Raw genomic sequence first — 19992 nt, 5'->3', positions numbered from 1 at the left:
ATGTTGCGAAATTTGCTCTTGAAAATATTCTTCAAGTAAGAAATCTTACATTTTTCGATGTGGCAATGAAATCATTGCGCGAAATGATAACAAACGATATGAAAAATATAAATCAGTTTACTAATATTTTTTCACAATATTGAAAAGTATCACCGAGCCAAATTAATTAACGGAAACTATCAATGTTCTCGCATCTACGGGAACTTTGCTCTGATCTGCAACAGGTATCCAAGTGTCAAGATAGGGAATACACGGAATTTTCCATGTTAAAATTGCAAAAAATATAAGTAAATATTTGTTGACTGCTGGATATACGCGTTACAGATATATCGTTGCAAAGAGTATATCATTGTAAATCGAGAATGCAACGAGAAGCTTGATTTGAAGCTTATTGCTGTGTGCGAATCACGTCGGTGTCGCAACATGAACTGGTTGCCTATAATTGATTTGATTGCTACATGTGTCCAGAATGTTGTTATTCAACGTACAGGAATGTACGATTCATTCAAATCAGAGAGGGAAATCCCTGGAATGTGGAAAACGCAACGCATCATCTTTTTCCCTCCTCTCTCTCTATTTTTAATCAGTATTAAATAATTGAAGTTGATAAGTATTAATTAACTGATTCTTCCACGCTTATCTCTCTTTTGCTCTTGCAAACAGCTATTTCTTGGTATTATTATCAGTCTTTATCAGAAACCATAGACTGCAGACTAAATCAAAAAGTTTGCCTCAAGATTATTGAAGAATTAACAGTATGAATACAAAAGTCAAAATTTCGTGTGCGTTGTATCAAATTCCTTTAAATTTATATAAACAATTTTATTTTTTTAATTTTTAAAACTTTATTTTAATTTTAATTTAATCTAAAAAGAAATTTTAACAAAATTTCGATTTGTAATAATTGAAATATTTAATATAATATAAGATATGAGGAAGAGAGAAAAAAGAAGAATGCAAGCAATCTATAATTGAATAATTTTTATGATATCATGCATTTATTCGCAAAGATATAAAGATATCATATAACCAATTTAAAATTAAATTTATCCATTTACAAGTGTTTCGAGCACCAAAGAAGTTAATTAAATAAAAAGGAACCATCGAAAAATAATTCATCAATTTTATTGTGTAATCAGGCTTATCGAGTCTTTTTATAGTGTTACCTTTTATTCGCGACTTGTGTAATCTTTATGATTCATCGAAAAATACATTCATGTGTGTTTACATTCTCAGCTGAGCTAATTACATTTCCGGTTGTTCAAAGATACGGACCACGTAATTATATATATATATATATATATATATATATATATATATATATATATGCATATATATTTATTTATTTATTTATTGTATATATTTATATGTATTTCTTTATATAAGAGCGATTATAAAATATTATAAAATCCGGAAAAAGACAAAACTTCCAATCGTCATGACTTTGGCGAAGATCACGGTCAAAATTCAAGAAATGTTGCCAATTATTTTACAATGGTTCTCTTTAACCGATTGCACAAAGCGTAATCTCGAATGATCTTCGAACATACGCTTGATTGTGCAATCGATGACTCGTTCATGACGCAGCATATTTTCTTTTGTTCGTGAATAGCATATCGTCCAATTTCATGTGACGTGAATCACAATTTCCCAAGTAAAACATGTACAATGAGCAATTACATATATAACTGATAAATTTGATTGACACAATGAGGGCAACACACTTTTGTAATTGATATAAATAATTTACGAAATTTGTAAACAAAGTTTCTCATCAAAATTAATTCAATCTTTATTTCATTTTCGTTTTCGATAGTTTAAAAATTTAAATTACTGACGTGTATAATTAAATTAGTATAAATATCATATTTTGCAAGTGGTCAATCTAATTTTCCAACATTTTATTTAAGATAACAAAAACAATCGATATTATATATTATATATTATTAATTATTATTTATGTATCGAGATATTCTAACACGTGTGTGTGTGTATGTGTGTGAATCCATCTGCATGGGTATTATCTCTGACGAGTATTATCATAGAATGTAACATATTATTCGATATGATTAATTATATATATTTCTTTTTTTTTAATTTAACCATATAAATTAATTTATAACGATGAGCTAATACTCTGCATATAGATAATATAGATATTCTGTTTATTGACGACGAGATTATAGATTGCGTCGATAAAGAAGATATCTATCATATCTACTATAAATAATTAAACATGCTTTCCATTAAATTATTTATCATACGAGTTAACCTTTTACAGTAAGATAGAAATCTGCAATAAAAGATTTTATCTTTAAAGATAAAATATTGATCGATAAAAAAAAAGGATTTTTATCTCATATTATAAACGTCAAAATTTTGTTGAGATTATATAATTAAGTGTGTATAAAAATTATCAAATCTAAATTGTACATACATGCCTTTAAAAAATAGTTATTAAAAATAATTATTAAAAATAATTATTGTATAATTTTTATTTAATAATCATTATTGTTTTTTTTTGTAAATATAATTTTTCTCATAATAAAATAATCATTGTAATAAGTCTCATTTTACCAATATAATAAGTATTATTTTGTTTCTTTTTTTAGCTCTCTCTCAATTTTCTCGTATATTTCTGGCATCGACACCTTCAATTGAATGCAATGTACTCACATAAAATAATTTCTCTTTAACATATAAATCTGTTCCCAGAGAGAATATATTTCCTGTCTCAGGAAGAGTACTGAAAATGTAGAAGTAGGATGTCGACGATTTTCTGATTGCTCCCTCTTACGTGAATGTGTGACACATGGACAGTTATAAACGCGGCCTTTACATTATTTAATACCCGGACGGGTCTCACACCATACTCGGTCTTAAATGCTTCAAGTTTCAAGCTATCAACAGGAAACGTAAAAGCCCTCAAACTCGTTATCCACTATATTCAAGTGGAAAATAACTCTGATCATGCTACGAGGAAATACAAAGTGCAACAGGAAATCCAAGTGCATGTGAAATCCCTTTTATTTCCCTTTCCATTTTATATTTAAAGTTCTCTTCATTTCTTAAGTAAGAATATTGAAAATTATGTCACCAAACTATTTAATTTTAAACAAAACTAGTCTTAGTTTTGTTTAAAAATATTTAAAAAGATCTATGTTTAAGAAGCGTAAAGATTAATTTCACATTAATAAAAACTTATACATTAATATATTTATGGAGATTATTATTTTAAAAATTGTGTGTGTGTGCGAAGATATTTTAATAGAAGAAAATATTTTGATTTCTTTTTTTCAAGGTGCCTCTTTTCTGAGATACAGCAATATGCAAGGCACAAAAAAATGCATTATGCAAAGAATAAAAGAGATGTATATTTTGCCGTTATAAATTTTGAAATAATTTCAAAAAATTATAATTAACGAAAAATTACACAATTATAATTAGTTTGCATCATATCCCCTTCATATACAAAGATTTTAACTATACAAATAATCCGTGTCAAGGTATGATGTCAATAATTTATCATATTATATCCGCAATTTTTGCGCGAGGCCGTGTTCGAGGGCGCAACTTAAGTTTCCAGAATTCGTCCTCGTATTGTGAAAGAATACAAAACGATTTAGCTATTAATAGCGCAATATATTTATCATGTTCTTATTATTATATTATTTTCCTTGTTGTTACTTTATTATAATAAAATAGCAAGAAAAAAACCGATATATAATTGCAATCAGTTATTTTTATTTTGGTTCAAAAATTTGCAATATAACTATCAAATAAATTTCTATTACCTTTCTTATAATTTATTTATGTTTTGCAAAATAATAAAATTTTATTTCCAACAAAATTACTTTATAAGAAGATAACTCGCGTTTTCCTCTGTTATAAGAATTTTAAAGATTTCAAATGTTTCGACCACAGAAGAAAACAATCCACAATGTTCGAAAACGTAATTAGATATATCAGGAAATGCGAATCGGCATAAGATTTCGATGCTTTCTACTTTCCTTTGATATTAAAAATGATTTACGTGTTGTTACCAGTTTCGAATATTTTTTTCCGCGTTCGTAAAGATAATTCAACATGTTATGTATGTGTTTCAATTGAACTTATCACGTTTTTTATATATATGATTCATTGATATAGTATTAAGATATTTAATGACACTTTAAATAACAATGATAGATCGAGTATTAATTTTTGCCAATCAAAGTAATTTTCGTCAATCATATGTGATAACACGCATTAGCATGAAATGATATCAAGTGAAGCACGTGATTCTAATTCATCGATGTTGAAATTTTTATGAATTAAAATGATGTATTCCACATCGAGTTCTTGACACATTTATTAAAATGTAGAAATTTAACTTTCAGATGTAGAAATTAAAAAATTGAACAAATGAATAGATAAAAAAATCTTATTCGTAAATTTAGGATATGTTACGATCATTTATTCTTCTTACAATAATTCGTTTTTTCGATTAGCTGATGTGAATTCGCCAACATTATCTTTCTCTGAGAATTCTCGTGGAATTTGTTTGGTTTTATCATTATTGCAATTCGACACACGCTAAGACATGTGTACATTTAGACAATAACAAAATGATACGAAGAATTTATAATATCAAATTTTTTATAATATTTTCAAAAAGATTTTCTCATTTCGTTAAAAATCGATGTTGTTGCTTCAATGTCACAATTAATCGCTAATCTGCCATTTCTCGATAAAATATCGCATTAATATCGCAATACGATGATAAATCCTTGTTAAATAAAGATTATAATCTTGTCTTTTTAAAAGATATTTAATCGTATGATTTCTTATCCGCGATTGTACGATATAATTTCAAAAATAATTTTAAATGTTATCTGTCAACAATATATTTGGCATGATTGAAAATAATAATATTTATTGTAAATATAAGATATTTTTATTACGTCGCGACGCAAAATTTAATATTTTTAAAAAAATTTAATTAATTCAATCAGGCAAGCTTTATTTGAACTCGTCAATTAATTAAACGAAATTTAATTCTTTTTCATTTAATCTCTATCTTTTCTGTAAATAGAATGTTTGCGTCAAGTTATTTTTATTAATCAAATTGTCAAATATTATCTTTTACACATTTTTACTTATATATTATATAGTAATATAATATAATAATATATAATAATAATATAATAATAAATGAGAGAAAAAGAAAATATATACATATTGGAAAGAAGAGAAAGAAAATTATGCAGACTATGTAAGGAGGAAATAGAAAATTTATGGCATGTACTAAAGGAATGTGAGGATAAGACAAGGAAAGAAAATAGACAAATTTTATGGAACGATGGACAGGGGTTAAAACCATTAAAGAAAATAGAAGGGGAAAAAGGAAGAAAGAAGCTGAGGAAAATTAGATGGAAGAAGAGATAAAAGGCAGGATAAGATAGAGATTTTTAGAAGAGTAAGAGTATGAGAAATGAGAGGAATGTAGATAGATTAAATAGAAATGGATAAGGACTGAAACTATTAAAAAAGATGGATAAAGAAATAGGCTGAGAAAGATTAGATGGGACAAAAGAGATAAAAGTTAAGTGGATAGAAATTTAGGAGGATAAGATGGAGAATAGGGGAATGTAAATAAATTGAATAGAAAAAGGCAGCAGAGATTTAGGAGTATAGAGGAATGTACGAGATAGGTTGAAAAATAGGATACTCATAGATAGGTTAAAAAATAAAGTGAGAAGAAAGGACAGCAGGAAAAAGATTTCTTTTAGATGGCTATTGTAATGTTAGGATTTGTTTCTGTTTCAAATTTAAAGTAAAAGACATCGTTTTTTATTTCTGTTAGTTCGTTTGTAAGTTTTTAGAGTAGCAAATCACTTTTAATTTTTAGTTTTTAGTTTCATTTAAGATCAGACAGACGAAATTTTAAGTTAATTTTTAGTTTTATGCAATTATGCAATTATGTTTTCAACTTTGTTTTCAATCTTCAATTAAGAAAATTTACGGAATTAACGTGATTTCGATAGTTTAAATTTAGTGTTTTGGAGCTTATGCTGTATTGCATTTTATATTTTATAATTTATAATTTATATTTTACGTTTCATGTGTTTTATGTTTTATGTATTATGTTTTTGTATATATTATCTAACTAATTTATATAGAAGTTTACTCTAACTAAAAAGGCAAATTGTTTAGTTTTTATTTATTGCTACATTAGTTATAGATCTAATGCGAATTTTATGAAGATGTGTTGGTTTTTGTGTTTGGTATGCTTTGTTTTGTTTGTATTAATATGTAATAATGCGCTACAAACAGATGTATAGTGATACAACCGGAAGTCTAGTCAAAGCCGAAAAGTATGAATTAAAATAATAATAATAAATATAATAATAATAATGACAAAGAAATAATTTATGATACAGAAATAGAAATATAGACGTGTATAGATTTTAATGAGACTCATCTAGATAAATATGTTTGAAGATATTCATTTTAAATTATCTTGTATATCAGTATAATTTATTTTACAGATAAATTAATTTACAAGAAACAGAAAAATTATCTAACGCAATCATCGTAAATATTCATCAAAATTACGATTAGCCGCAATGCGGTATACCTTGAATACAATGTGATGAGAGATCAATGGAAAAACACAATGTAATGTATGACAAAACCGAATGGTACCACGCTACGTCAAAGTCGAGGAAAAAAATTATTTTATAAGCACCACGCATCAATATGCGCATCATTAACCTTTAGACTGCTAGGAAAGCCACACTTTTGAAATAAATCACGAAATTCTACTTAATGTACGAGTATATGTTATTCTTAATGTATATGTTATTTATGTAGAAAAATTTTTGGGAAAAGACTATTTTAGCAACAAAATGCCGGCAGTCTAAAGATTAAGAAAAGAATCATTAATCACGGATAATAATTCGACATCTTGAATGTTCAAAATTATATGCAAATAATATTCCATAGCGTAGATGAGATAGAATCATTTGATTCCAATGCCCGGAATTTTTGTATATATATATATATATAAATCTCGGGATATACAACTCTCTTTTATCTTTTTTTATGCACTCAATTTTATATATATATATATATATATATATATATATATATATAATTAAAATTGAGTGCATAAAAAAAAGATAAAATATCGATTACTCAATGAATATTTTGTAACCGCGGAAATATTTTAAATTAAAAATAAGAGAAATGTTCTCTCTTCTTTTTTTAGACGAAATAATTTACATCAATCGATTTTTCTAATGATTTTACATTGATAAAAAAATCTCATTGCTTAAAATATTTATAACTTCATGCATTAAATAAAAAAAATTACATCATCGGAATTACATCCTGTGGTTTCGTTTAGTTGATTTAAGTGTCTAACGTCATCCCTTTATATTATAATTCAATAAAAATTTTCAAAATTGGATTTTGCGGTTTTGCAAGAAATGCAAACATCATGCGAATCGTTTCTCAGGTTGCTTTGCGGCGAGATAAAACTCGCTTGATATAATGAGAAATCTTGAAAAAAAATTTCAACGAAATTGATTGTTTTTTACGTCGCAAATATCAGATTAAGTGTGAATTATTGATAAACGGCGCGATATGCATTATTCACAATGACGCAAGATGTAAGCGATCCTTCCAGCAATTCATCCAAGGTCCAAGAAAAATTAGAGACTCCGTTGACTCTGTCTAATTCTGTCTTTTTAACATAATTATATATGGTTGCAGTTGATTTATAATTAGTTCATAAACCGCAAATGAAAAATTTGAAAGAGGAATTTCAACCGCGCAATCGCAACGCGTCCATCACTTTTAACATATTACACATCTATTGTCTGTCAAGAATGCAATAAATAGTTAAATTTAACTTGTTAAATTTTTACACTGAATATTTTACTAAAATATAATGGAAATTTTAAAGAGAAAATTTTTGACGTAAACTTTAATCTTCAATTTTTTTTATTTAACACAAGAATCATTAATAAACATAATTTTTAAACAAATGCAAATAATTAATTGGTTTTTTGTTAATCAAATCCTCACGATTAAAATAAATAATTATAAATCATTTCTAATTCAATTTTATTTGAAATTTACTTTAAAAAAATTTCAATATTTTAATTCTGCAAACAAGTTGTATAAGTTGATCATATTATGCATAAACTATAAAAAGAAAATATCATATATTTTATATATTTTCATTATCAAGAAAAAATTTCAAGCATACTTAACATACTTTGAAAAAAGAGTCTTTTATTACATCTTCGCACAATAATAACTTTTTCGAGTGTTCAAACTTACTGAAAATAGGACCAACTGCAATTGCACAATAAAAAAGTTATAGTTGAAATTTCTATTTTTTTATTAGTTATTACTACTATAATATTGATAATAATAACCTTGTAGTAATAATAACTTTAAACATTGCTATATAACTTTAAAAGTTGCCATTAAAAATAATTATATATTTATGATAATTATAATTATTTTTTCAGTAACGACTGTAAAACACACATTAAGTATAGTATAATAATCCCTGTCCTTGCAGTGGTGAAATATAACGATAATTACATATAGCTTCTTCCACACCATAATTTATATATTGAGTCACTGTAATACAGTCGCAGAACTACTTCGCGTTATGCTATAATATTCTCCGAGTTCGCGAAAAAAAAAACATAGTAACTAGCCCAACGTTAAAGTTATCATTGGGATCGGTTGCTATGCTCGCGTCATTAATTGTAATTAATTATATAAGCCGTACTACTTGTATTGCTTGGTTTGGTGAAATTCTACCAGTGCATAATAATTATATGTTATTTACTATAAACTCGTACTATAAGCGTAATTAATTACGCGAGGGAGGTAAATGCATGTGTCATCGACATCTTCCCTATTATCAATCAAGGTTTGATATTCGAGCACCGCAACTCAAATATCAAGTATGTTTAATCATCGCGTTGAAGTGTTCCCAAATTTAGAAGTAGTAATTTTAATCAAATTTAACGAATCAATTCATATCTTAAAGAATACACAATTAATTATCAATATATTATTTTATCAACAGTATTTTATAACAGTATCATATCAATATCAATTATTATATTAATATTATTTATTAATTATATTAATTATTTTTAAATCTCCAATAAATTCATGATCAATTATAACTTCCTTTTGTATTTTGTAATTAAACAATTAATTATAATAATATACATACGTATACATACATAATTTATTCTTTTCCTAAATAAATATTTTATGTTCAAAAAGCCTTTTTCATATTTCAGTTTCTCAGAAAATTTTCTAAGCCTATACAAATATTTTATTTTAAGATCGATTAAAGTTACTAGATATAGCAAAATGATTGAATTGATCGGTCAAACTATCATTTAATTTGATAATAAGAAACAAAAAATGCCATATGAAGTGTCAGATGGAATGACAAAGCATTTATTATTTTATTATCGCTATAATTAATTGTTTTGATGTGCACGTAATCAATTAATTAAATATAGAAGTGCACTTGACAATCAAAAATGTATTATTTCCAATATCGATGTAAAATGCATTAATAGAACATGAGAACTTTGAGAAATGTAATATTAATGAAAACACGTAATCTTTATGAAAATTAGTGAGAAACAATGCAATACAATTCCTTATAATACTCATGAATTTTATTGCGAATTTATATAATTAAATATTCAAGGATTCTAAATTCCTTATATATTTCAAATTGAACACGTTTCGATCTTATTAATAAAGTTGATCTCACTTTAATCATTCCGTTAATTTATGGATATGTAACGTTAGCATAGAAAACTATGTCTCCATGCATTATTTATGTTGCAACAAAAAGCATAATTGATCAACGTTGACTGATGCAAACGTTGATATTTTTTCATTTCTTCTGTGATAATATCAGCAAAAAAATATTAATGTATACATATTCATTATATTTTAATATAATAAAATTGCACAAATGTAAATGATGCAACACAGTTTAAATGGTTTTAATTAAAAATCATTTAAAATATATTTAAAGTAATTTGACTCTTCTTTCTTGATAGCAAAGCTATAATTTCAATTAAAAATTACTAAAAATTATCTCCTTCGAGTTAATAATAATTCATATAATTAGCAAAATCGTAATTTATTAGTCAACCCATTAAAAAAATTAATAAACTTATCAGAGAATCGCAATAAAAACTGACATGATGCACGCGATTGGAAAAGCACGAGATCCGCCTACATACTCAATTTTAAATTGCTTACGTAAGTAAAACTGATTATATAATAATAAAGACACAGACTTCTATAATGAGATCCTATCTAAATGTCGTTTTGATAAAAACAAAAAATGCTAATGTAATGCCATTAATATGCGGTAACATTAGTCTTAACGAAAATACAAATATATTTGTCCAGTTAAAAATATATTCGTACAGTCTCATGAGAGATTGCAGTTGAGAAATTTCTTTCCATGAATTTATAATTAAGAAACAACTCGCAGGTACAAAATAAATTCTCCAACATGAATTGCTAAAAAAAAGAAGATTTACTAAATATAATAATATAAAAAAATAGAGAGAGAGATAGCTTTTAAATTGTAATGGGAAGAAAGGATATTAATTGTAAAGAAAAAAATATATAATATAAGAATAAATAATTTTTAACTGTCAATTTAATTTCTGTTTTTTTATGAATTTTTTATATTTCTAAGAATTTTGCACACATTAGAAAGAAGTTTCGAACTATTTTCACGAAAAATTCAAAAATTTCACATATTAATAAATTGTGATATATATTAACTATTATAAAAGATAAAATATAAAATATTACACATATAACACACACTCTCTCTCTCTTTCTCTCTCTCTTTCTATAAATTTATTATATTCTAAGAAATATACACTTCTAAATTAATCTAAATATACTTCTAGCACAAATTTAAGCAATGTTTTTAAAGAATTTTCAACTGAAATTGTCATGGAAGAATGGGATTGAGAAGAGATGTGAGAAAGAGATTTCATCAAAAACAAAATGCTCTGGGTTAGATAAATTTTCATACCTTGTAAATATGTAAAAAAAAGAATTGGAACTTTGAAATTTTTTAATGATTTGACTGCGATAAATAAACATCTTTATTCATAGAAACAGATATGACTGAGTATACATTAACACTCCTATTTGTTCTCAAGGTTCAGAACGTAAAAGAGACATTAAATTGAATGGCAAGAGATTGCTATGAGATATTTACGAGATATTTAAAGTTTATAAAAGACAGGAAATGAAAGCAGTTACAATTTATGCAGTTACATGTTATATACGGCATTACATGTTACATGTTATATCATAAAATTTAATAACTTAAAATAAATATTGTTAAATAATAATATTGATTTAATATGATTTAGTATAATTTTTTAAAAATTTTACAAAAAGAGTCGTTCGATAATAGATGTAACTTTTAAAATGCGTCTTTTATTTGGCAATTAAACCTTTATATTTTTAAGTACAATTTATCGTATATCGTAAAATGCATCAATTTATTGAGAAAAGTTTTTATCTCCCATTTTATTTCAAGCATTGTTTGCAGAAATATCTTAACAATTAAATCTTGATTATCTTACCAATTTGCAGAAACAAACAAAACAATGCAATGTAAGCATTACATAATCTTATGTGACTTATGTCATAACGGATAGTTAAATGATAAATAATTGGTATGCATCTTGTAATTACTTGGCGAGTATAACACACAAAAGATTTGATGTATAATCTATGTTGGCTAGGAAGTTTTCACATATTGAAGAGTTTAGTTAGCAGATGCGAAAATATGTGGTGACGAATTCAAGATCTTCATTTATTTGACATGGCATACGTGTAGTATGACATAACAATGACTGATTCGTTCACCAAATTTACACATATAAAAATCCATAGAATTTTTCAAAAAGACTTCCTGAGATATTCCTGTCACTACAACACAAGTGCAATGTTTACATATTAGCATTGCATTTGTAAGATATATTTAGTGTATTGAAAAAGCGGAAATTAATTTTAGATTAAATATTTAAAAAGTGATTTTTATATAAAAACATCATCAATTTCACATCTTACCTTATCTATTCGCGTAAATATTATTTATTAAATTAATGTCTCAAGTTTTTCAATATGCCAAGTTAATCTTTTTTATAATTCAGAATATTATTCTTAGAATCCAGTCAATATTTTTTATTCGTTTCATCTTTAACTGCGTGATTGTAATAAAAATTAAAGAGCCTCTGACATTATTTCTAAGATTAATAAATCATTATTTGCCAATGAGAAAACCTTGTACCTGTTGTCTAGAATATTAATGGATTAGATTAGCGATGAACGTAATTCAAGCATATTAAATCGCTAACAATTAGATTCAATTAATTTCAAAAACGCTGCTTCAATACATGCGTACGTTTAACGTCTATTTGATATTAAAGGATTCGTCTGGAAAACGCGAAATTAACTTGATTTGCAACAGATTAACGGTTGTCGCGTATTTGAATCACTTTCCAATTCACACAGTCGTTCCACTTGTTTTCATTGAGAAGCGATCTTCGTGCACGAACACGGCTATTCTCGATAATATCAGTTAACACTTCATTTTGTCTTTACTGAGGTAGGTTCACGACGAAATAAAAACAAAAGAAGCATTAATAAATCGATTCAAACTTCGAACTAAAAATATAAAAAATATAAAAAGGATAATCAAAGATAAGAGAGATATAACGTGTGAAATCTAATTTAATAATTGATTAATCGAATATTAAGAATTATTTTTTCTCAAATTAATATCATCGTAAATCTTCAAGAAATTTTATATCATAATGCATGTTGGGATATATAACATTTAATCGCGACTGATAGCGATCGCATAGAATAGAAATTCGTATATATATTCAAAATACATATTGAATTGGATTCTCAAGATAATCTTGAATATTTTTTGCTCGTTGAAACAAGAGGGAAAAGGAAATCGAAAATTATCTTAAGATGCGAATATGGAAAAAAGAAAAAGTAAAAATAAATTTTAACAGATTACGAAGATCTCGGTGTCGCAATTTAGTGGATTGTGAAAAACATAGAAAATAAAAACATCTGTACCGACTTTGTTATTATTTCAAGTGAATCTCGATCTTGTACCATGATATTTTTAATTTTGTCCGTGTTTCAATTATGATTTCTAAGCGTTACGCTATTCTTCACCGTTCGTTACGGCTTCCACTTCTGTATTTTTCTCATTAGAAACGAGAAAAGTACAAAAGAACGTCCACAAAGCTGCACTAATCAGGAAAATATTTTGTAAAAATATGTATCTGTTAAAAATATGTATATGTTCTTCATTATGATAAAAAACCTCGTTACTTGTTAGATAAAATTAAACATTTTTACAATTAGAAGTTTTGATCATAAATAAGAAAGACTTTCACATAATTATCAAAGTGGGTCTCGATCTAAATTTTAAGAAATTACCGCGAACTGTAGAAAGTTAATCTTCATATAATAGAAACTTCAATATAAACATAATGAAATTTTATTATTTTAAAAACAAAAATTTTTTTTCCTGAAAAATAAAATACACAATTAATATCCAAAATTGAAGTGAATGTCGATAAAATCTCGATAAAAAAATTTATATCTACTACCTCACGCAATGTTCGACTTCATTGTTATCTCCGGTTAAGCTCATTGCATTGCTTATTTGTGATTTCATTGTCGAGTCCGCGATATACATTTCGACGAGAGAAACACGACACAATTAGAATTGCGTAAAAAGAGGGGGTCACATTTCACTGAAAGCCACAAACAACGCGAGATTCGAGAGCTATGTAATGAAAGCGAGTTAATTGGAAATCCCTGGTAATTATCTTACGTAAAACCGCCAGTGAGCCGGCTTTAACTGTCATTATGGGCAATCCCATCAGCCACGGAGAATGCCATCACGTGATCCCATCACTTCCGGATTAGTTATGCGCGAATCGAACGAAGTGATTTGCATCGATCGACTTATGTAAACGCCATATCGGTCGTGTTGTAATGAGCGCAAACCAGATTGTATCATAAGTTTTGTTTGTTTTAAAAAAGGAATATCTGAAAATGCAATATCTCGCGATATTATTCGCAATTAATTCAGCGAATGCTGATTATTATCTCGTGAAATCTGCATCGAAAAAGATATGCTTTTTTGCACACTTTTTAATTTTTCGTTTTAATTTATCGTGAAATCTAGATATAAAAGTACATAAGATATAAAAAAAAAATATGCAAGTGCTACTCTGTGTATTACTTTTCCTTTCAAAGCTTCATCTCCAACTTTCATTTTAACGAGATTCATTCTTAAAGAGAAAATCTAGATAGATAATGCTGATACCGTTATTTGACGCATCCGTTAGTAACCAACATTTACCTTAAGATAAAATTTTGACGGAGTCAAAAGTGTTTAAGTGTTAAGAGTAAAGTTGTATTTGAAGAGAAAAAAATAAGTTTTAGTTATCTAATCAATTCTTGCTTAGAAAATTTAGATTATTGTAAATATTATTTCATGGACCTATTAAAAAATAATTAAATAATTTGACGATTGTGAAAAATAGAAAAAATAAAGATCGATTATGTAGCAATAAACTTAAATAGACAATAAATTTTGATAAATATATTTCAGAAACACACATGCACATTTTCATTTATTTCATTCTACGAACCCTAATCATATGATGATGTATGGCATTAGTTGAAAATTTAGCAATTTAATATATATTTAAGACATAATAAATGATATATAAAATGATATATCACTATCAATTGAAGTGGATAATCAGGATCTAATCATGTAAAAATATCGTGATAATCTTTAATTGAAGAAATCACTTCGACACAATTCGTGATCGATCGCATTAAATATCTTGCAAAATTCAATAGAATTAATGAACTCGTTAATTATCTATTTCAATATTGTGGTTATTCTAACATTGGCCTTGTATTGATAAAACAAAAATGCTTATGTAGCAGCCTATGTCTAACAGATTGTGTCTAACAAATTAATTAGAAATTATATTCCTTATATTAACTTAGTTTATTAAGAAAATAAATGGAATTATCTAGATTGAATACATAATTTTTCTTTTCATGTATTTTATATATATTAGACAATATATTTGTCATAAGTTTTATATCAAGTTATAAGACAGTGTTAAAAAAAATCAATTTTCCTGAAAAGAAGCAAATATCGGTCAATATATCCGCACAATAAAGAAAATAAATGGGAATAGGACTTTTTAAAAATATATGTTGATCAAATTAATATGAATTCGAAATGATATATCGAATCAAGCACTCGATTTTATATGACTTTTTCTGAAACTAAAATATCTTTTCAAGTATCTAGATTAATATTAATCTACTTAATGTTTATAATTATACATATATCTTAAAAGTCTTTATTTTGATTTTATTCTATTACGAAAAAATGTCAATATAACGTTCGATATAAGTTATTAAGATACTTAAAATTCTCACATTAAACCAATAATTTGATTTGTTAAATTAATCTGTGACAAAATTCTTGAAAATTTTCAAGATATCTTTATTTTTCCTAATTATCTTATATATTAATTTAAAGATTTAGAAATATGTTTTTTTTATAAGAATCGAACGTATTAGCCTAATACTAAAATAATCACACTATAATGCCCGGAAGTAAAGAATCATTAAGATTTTATCTCTACAAATTCATATTTCAAAAAATATAATCTTATCATTTTCAGCTAGTTTAATTTCTGCTCTACATAGACTTATTCACGACACATCGAAAGTCAACTTACACTTTGTATCACGCAATACCTATTTATTGTTTACATTTTTTTAGCAAATTTCGGAACGCAGAACCTATTTACTGTACAAATTAACAGTCTTAGAGATTAAATTCGACATAATCTCAATAAAAATGCAGATTCCGATATACATCACATCCATAAAAATCCTCTTATTTGTAACAATTAGAATGTAATAAATAAATGCGTACAATATTCTGTGAGAACGTACTTCGTGCGTTCTCACAGAATTACAGATTAAACTGAATTAATTTTTTGTTTACTTTATTTGCGAGTTCGATCCGTCTGGAAAGTTATTTGAAATTCAGCCGCACCTCCGGGTAATAAATTAATTCGCGACCATAAAGAAAAAACTCTTGTTTACTTACCTTTTGGAGGTGGGACCTCGACGTTGAAAACCTCGGGTCTCTTATTCTCCGATTTCTTTCGATCCAGGGTCATGCCGTTCTCAACCATGTTGTTGTCGTTCACGTGGATCGCGATCGCTTGGCAGAAAAAAGAATCCTTTAGCTCTCGAAGGATCCGGGATGAAGCGGCTCTTGTTCCGGAAAATCGACGTCGAGGTCTCTCGTATCGCGCGTACAACACACAGCGTGACGGTCACTCTGCCACTGTCACAAAACACGGTCGAACTCGCAACACTTAGAGGCGAACACCTCGCGTACCTCGGCCAATTAGATCACGAAGCGAGACCCCACCGGTGCGGTACCCCTCCTTTCCCACGCAGGTGCGTTTTTCCCGAATTGCACCTGTCTGTATCCACATGATTAAAAGAAAAGAAAGAAAATGCGGTGAAATTTCTGAAAAGAACAATCCGTACTTGGAAAATGTGATTTTTTTTCTTAAATAATTTACGTCAATAATACACGAAGAAATGCTTCGAAAGTTTCGAGGATTTTCGAGGATTTTAAGCTTCGAAGATTTTAAATCAATATGCAGTACAAGATACGGAGACAATGTGCAGACAGGAGTTGTTATCATTTTCTTTATTTGTGGATCTTTGAACGATGCGGAATTGAATTTTTATTGAGAAAAATTTTATATTTTATATTTTAATATATATTTATATTTTTAATTTTAAAGAATGATGTCTTTCCTTCTTAGATTTCTATGAATCGATTTTTAATCATTTTTTGATTATTCATTTTTAAGAAATCTTTCTTTTTCATTAAAATATCTTATTAATTTATATAACAATATCTATATCTATGTTAAATTTTTCTTTGTTAAAATTTCATAATCCTCTTTTTCTTGTCACACAAATTTTAAATTTGTAACATATATGTATAAAATATTCTTGATAATTAATTTTCAAATTAGAAATCTATCTAAAAATAAAATATTAAATTTCATATATTTATATAATTTTGTATTTTTTAAATTTCAATCTCGAAAATTTTATTTATAATCGTTCGTAAGAATTTAAGAATTATTTTTCAATTATAATTTAATAAAATTTTGTGCAATTCCGTAAATCAGGAAAAAAATAGATTAAATAGATAATATATACTTCGTACAATTAATCCGATTAATTTGTAGAGATCTTTATTTCATAAGAATCTTAATCTCTATTAGATAATTCATGTTCACGCGCACATTTCAAGATTATAAAATTGTGAAAAAGAATAATATTCATTTAATATATTACAAAATAATAAATCTCTATAATATTATAGTTTTTTAATAGTTTTTAGAATATAAACTGTTTTATTTGGATAAATAAGAATAAATATATAAATAGTATATAATTTATTAAAATTAAAAATTAAAAATTAATAAAATAAATATTTACTAAATATTTATTAAATATTAATAAAATTAATTATAATGTTTTATTGTGTAATTATGTTTTATTAATAATTTATTTTATTAAAATCATACTTTTTAATTTAAATTAATTGATTCAAAACTATTATAAATATATATAGTTCAAGAATATATATATATATATATATATATATATATATATATTGATAACTAATTTAATTATCAGTAAGTTATAAAATTAAACAAGTTTAAGTACGTATCAAAACAGCAAAAAATTATTGCAGATATTACATCGTATTTTTAGATAAAAAGAAATATAAATAAGTATCCTACATGCGTCAGCAATATCGTCTCATTATCAGTTCTATTAATTGAACGCTTTAATTAATGCTTCCACGTATATATAACTTTAAGAAGAAGAACGAGTAGTTCTAATATTCAAAAATATCCATGAAATCTCGTATCAGCGCGACTATCGACATAATAATAAAAAATTTGATAATATATTCTATTTAAAATCGAATTGAAACACTAAAGATAACGCATATAGTTAAAATGTAAACTGATTAAATATCCATTTGACAGAAAATATCCACTTCAAATTAAATAAACAATATTTCTCAGAAGCAGGAATGTAAGTTGAAACGATCGAGTGCTTGATTGGTTATCACTGAATTAATTTCGATAAAAAAAGCTTCACGTTTCTTTAAGATAAGACTAATACGTCTGCCAACACAACAGCGCAATTGTTCTTACAAAAATATTTTATGGCTTAAAGCCAGTTGGTATAATAGCATTCCAAAATAGAAATATCTCGAAAAATATTCTGAATAATAATCCAAAATAGATATAATGCAATATAATGAAATAATCCAAAATAAATATTTATATAATTAAGCTGATTGCGCCTTTAACTAAATTCTTATTAAATAAAAGGTATTAGAAAATTTAAAAAAATTAAAAAATATACGCATATAACACACAGTGTTAAAAGAAGATTATTAAATATTGTAATTTCTCCAATAATTTTATTACCAATATTTTTCTTAAAATATTATTAGTATATTTAAAATATTATTAGTAATATTTTTCTTAAAATATTGGTTAAAACTATGAGCTGTCTTGAGAGAAAAATTAATATGCAAACCATCGTGCGGTAAAGCAAAGAACGATTCTCCACAAAGAAATTCATTCCCAGCACAAAAGACTTGTTCACTATGTATTCCTAACGAACAATGAAGAAGTATGCAAGACAAGCCGCGGTCAGTTATACTTGAAAAAATAATAGTAATCACTTTACTAGTCACGATCGACATTAGCGAACTTATACCAACATCGCATACATTGCCAAATCTACCTGTGCCAAGGTTGATTGATCGAGAAATTTGAAAGAATTTACTTTGCAATTACTTGTTCAAAAAAATTATTAGAATATTTTATTATTTCTGTTGACTGTATGCTTTTACCATTTTTTTTCAAATAAATGACAAACATTCACAGACGTAAAAAAATTACTGCTTATTGATTGTTGACTTTAAATAGGATTGATAAACGGAAATCATTGACTTTGTAATGATAATAATTGTGATTAATCCTACATAATCTGATATACAAAAATTGATATACAATCATTGTTATTTGTATCAATTAAATTTATATATAAATAAAAAACAAAGTTAACATTATTGTAATTCTATTAATTTCTGTAAACATTGTACTGTTTGACAAATACATCATAACAAATATATTCTGAGAATTTAACTGAAACGGTATAAAGATTATGATTAATACTTACGAAAATTTCTTAAAAAATCTAATATTATGTCAGACAAGAATGACAGATTGATATGATAGATATAAATTTCTATTTTTTAGTAAGTAAAAATTTCGAAATAAAATTCTTATTTTCTTTCTATATCATTTTGTTTAATTTAAAAAACAAATGTTATTAATATCACAGTTTCAGGTAATCATACAAGTCAGGAAGTATTCGCAAATGCAACAAAGAAAAGTCTCAGAAAAAATCATCGAAACAAATATGTTAATAATCTGTCAAGCGTTTCTTTGAAGTGTGCAAAACGTGCTGAAGAGCGTTTACAGAAAATCACCGATTTTAACGTCATCGGTTCCGCAGAAAATCGATAATCGTCCGCTAAAACTCGCTACATCATCCAGCAGAAATTCGCACGGGAAGTCTTTACATCGGAATCGTAACTCATTCCAGGCACAGAGGACTTGTTCACTATGTGATGACTTTCGTGGCGCTCCCCGAAGCTTCACGGCGTGTCATCGTCATCGAAACGGGAAGGAGGGGGGCTTCGAA

At 26.5% G+C, this 19992-nt stretch overlaps 1 protein-coding gene across 1 annotated transcript in view; it reads right to left on the bottom strand.

Annotated features, from left to right (window-relative positions):
• LOC105248072 (putative inorganic phosphate cotransporter) overlaps positions 1-16539 on the bottom strand; it is a 37819-nt gene extending 21280 nt beyond the window's left edge. The window contains exon 1 of the mRNA XM_011252656.3: positions 16271-16539. Within this exon, the coding sequence (XP_011250958.1) occupies positions 16271-16358 (88 nt within the window). The 5' untranslated portion in view covers positions 16359-16539. The remainder of the gene's footprint in view (positions 1-16270) is intronic.
• Positions 16540-19992: the final 3453 nt, after the last annotated feature.

Source organism: Camponotus floridanus, unplaced genomic scaffold (genome assembly GCF_003227725.1).
Source record: "Camponotus floridanus strain SB8 unplaced genomic scaffold, Cflo_v7.5 scaffold19, whole genome shotgun sequence".
NCBI classification, from domain to species: Eukaryota; Metazoa; Arthropoda; class Insecta; order Hymenoptera; family Formicidae; genus Camponotus; species Camponotus floridanus.
The sequence above is the reverse complement of the archived record's forward strand: the minus strand, read 5'-3'. Positions and strand labels throughout refer to the sequence as shown.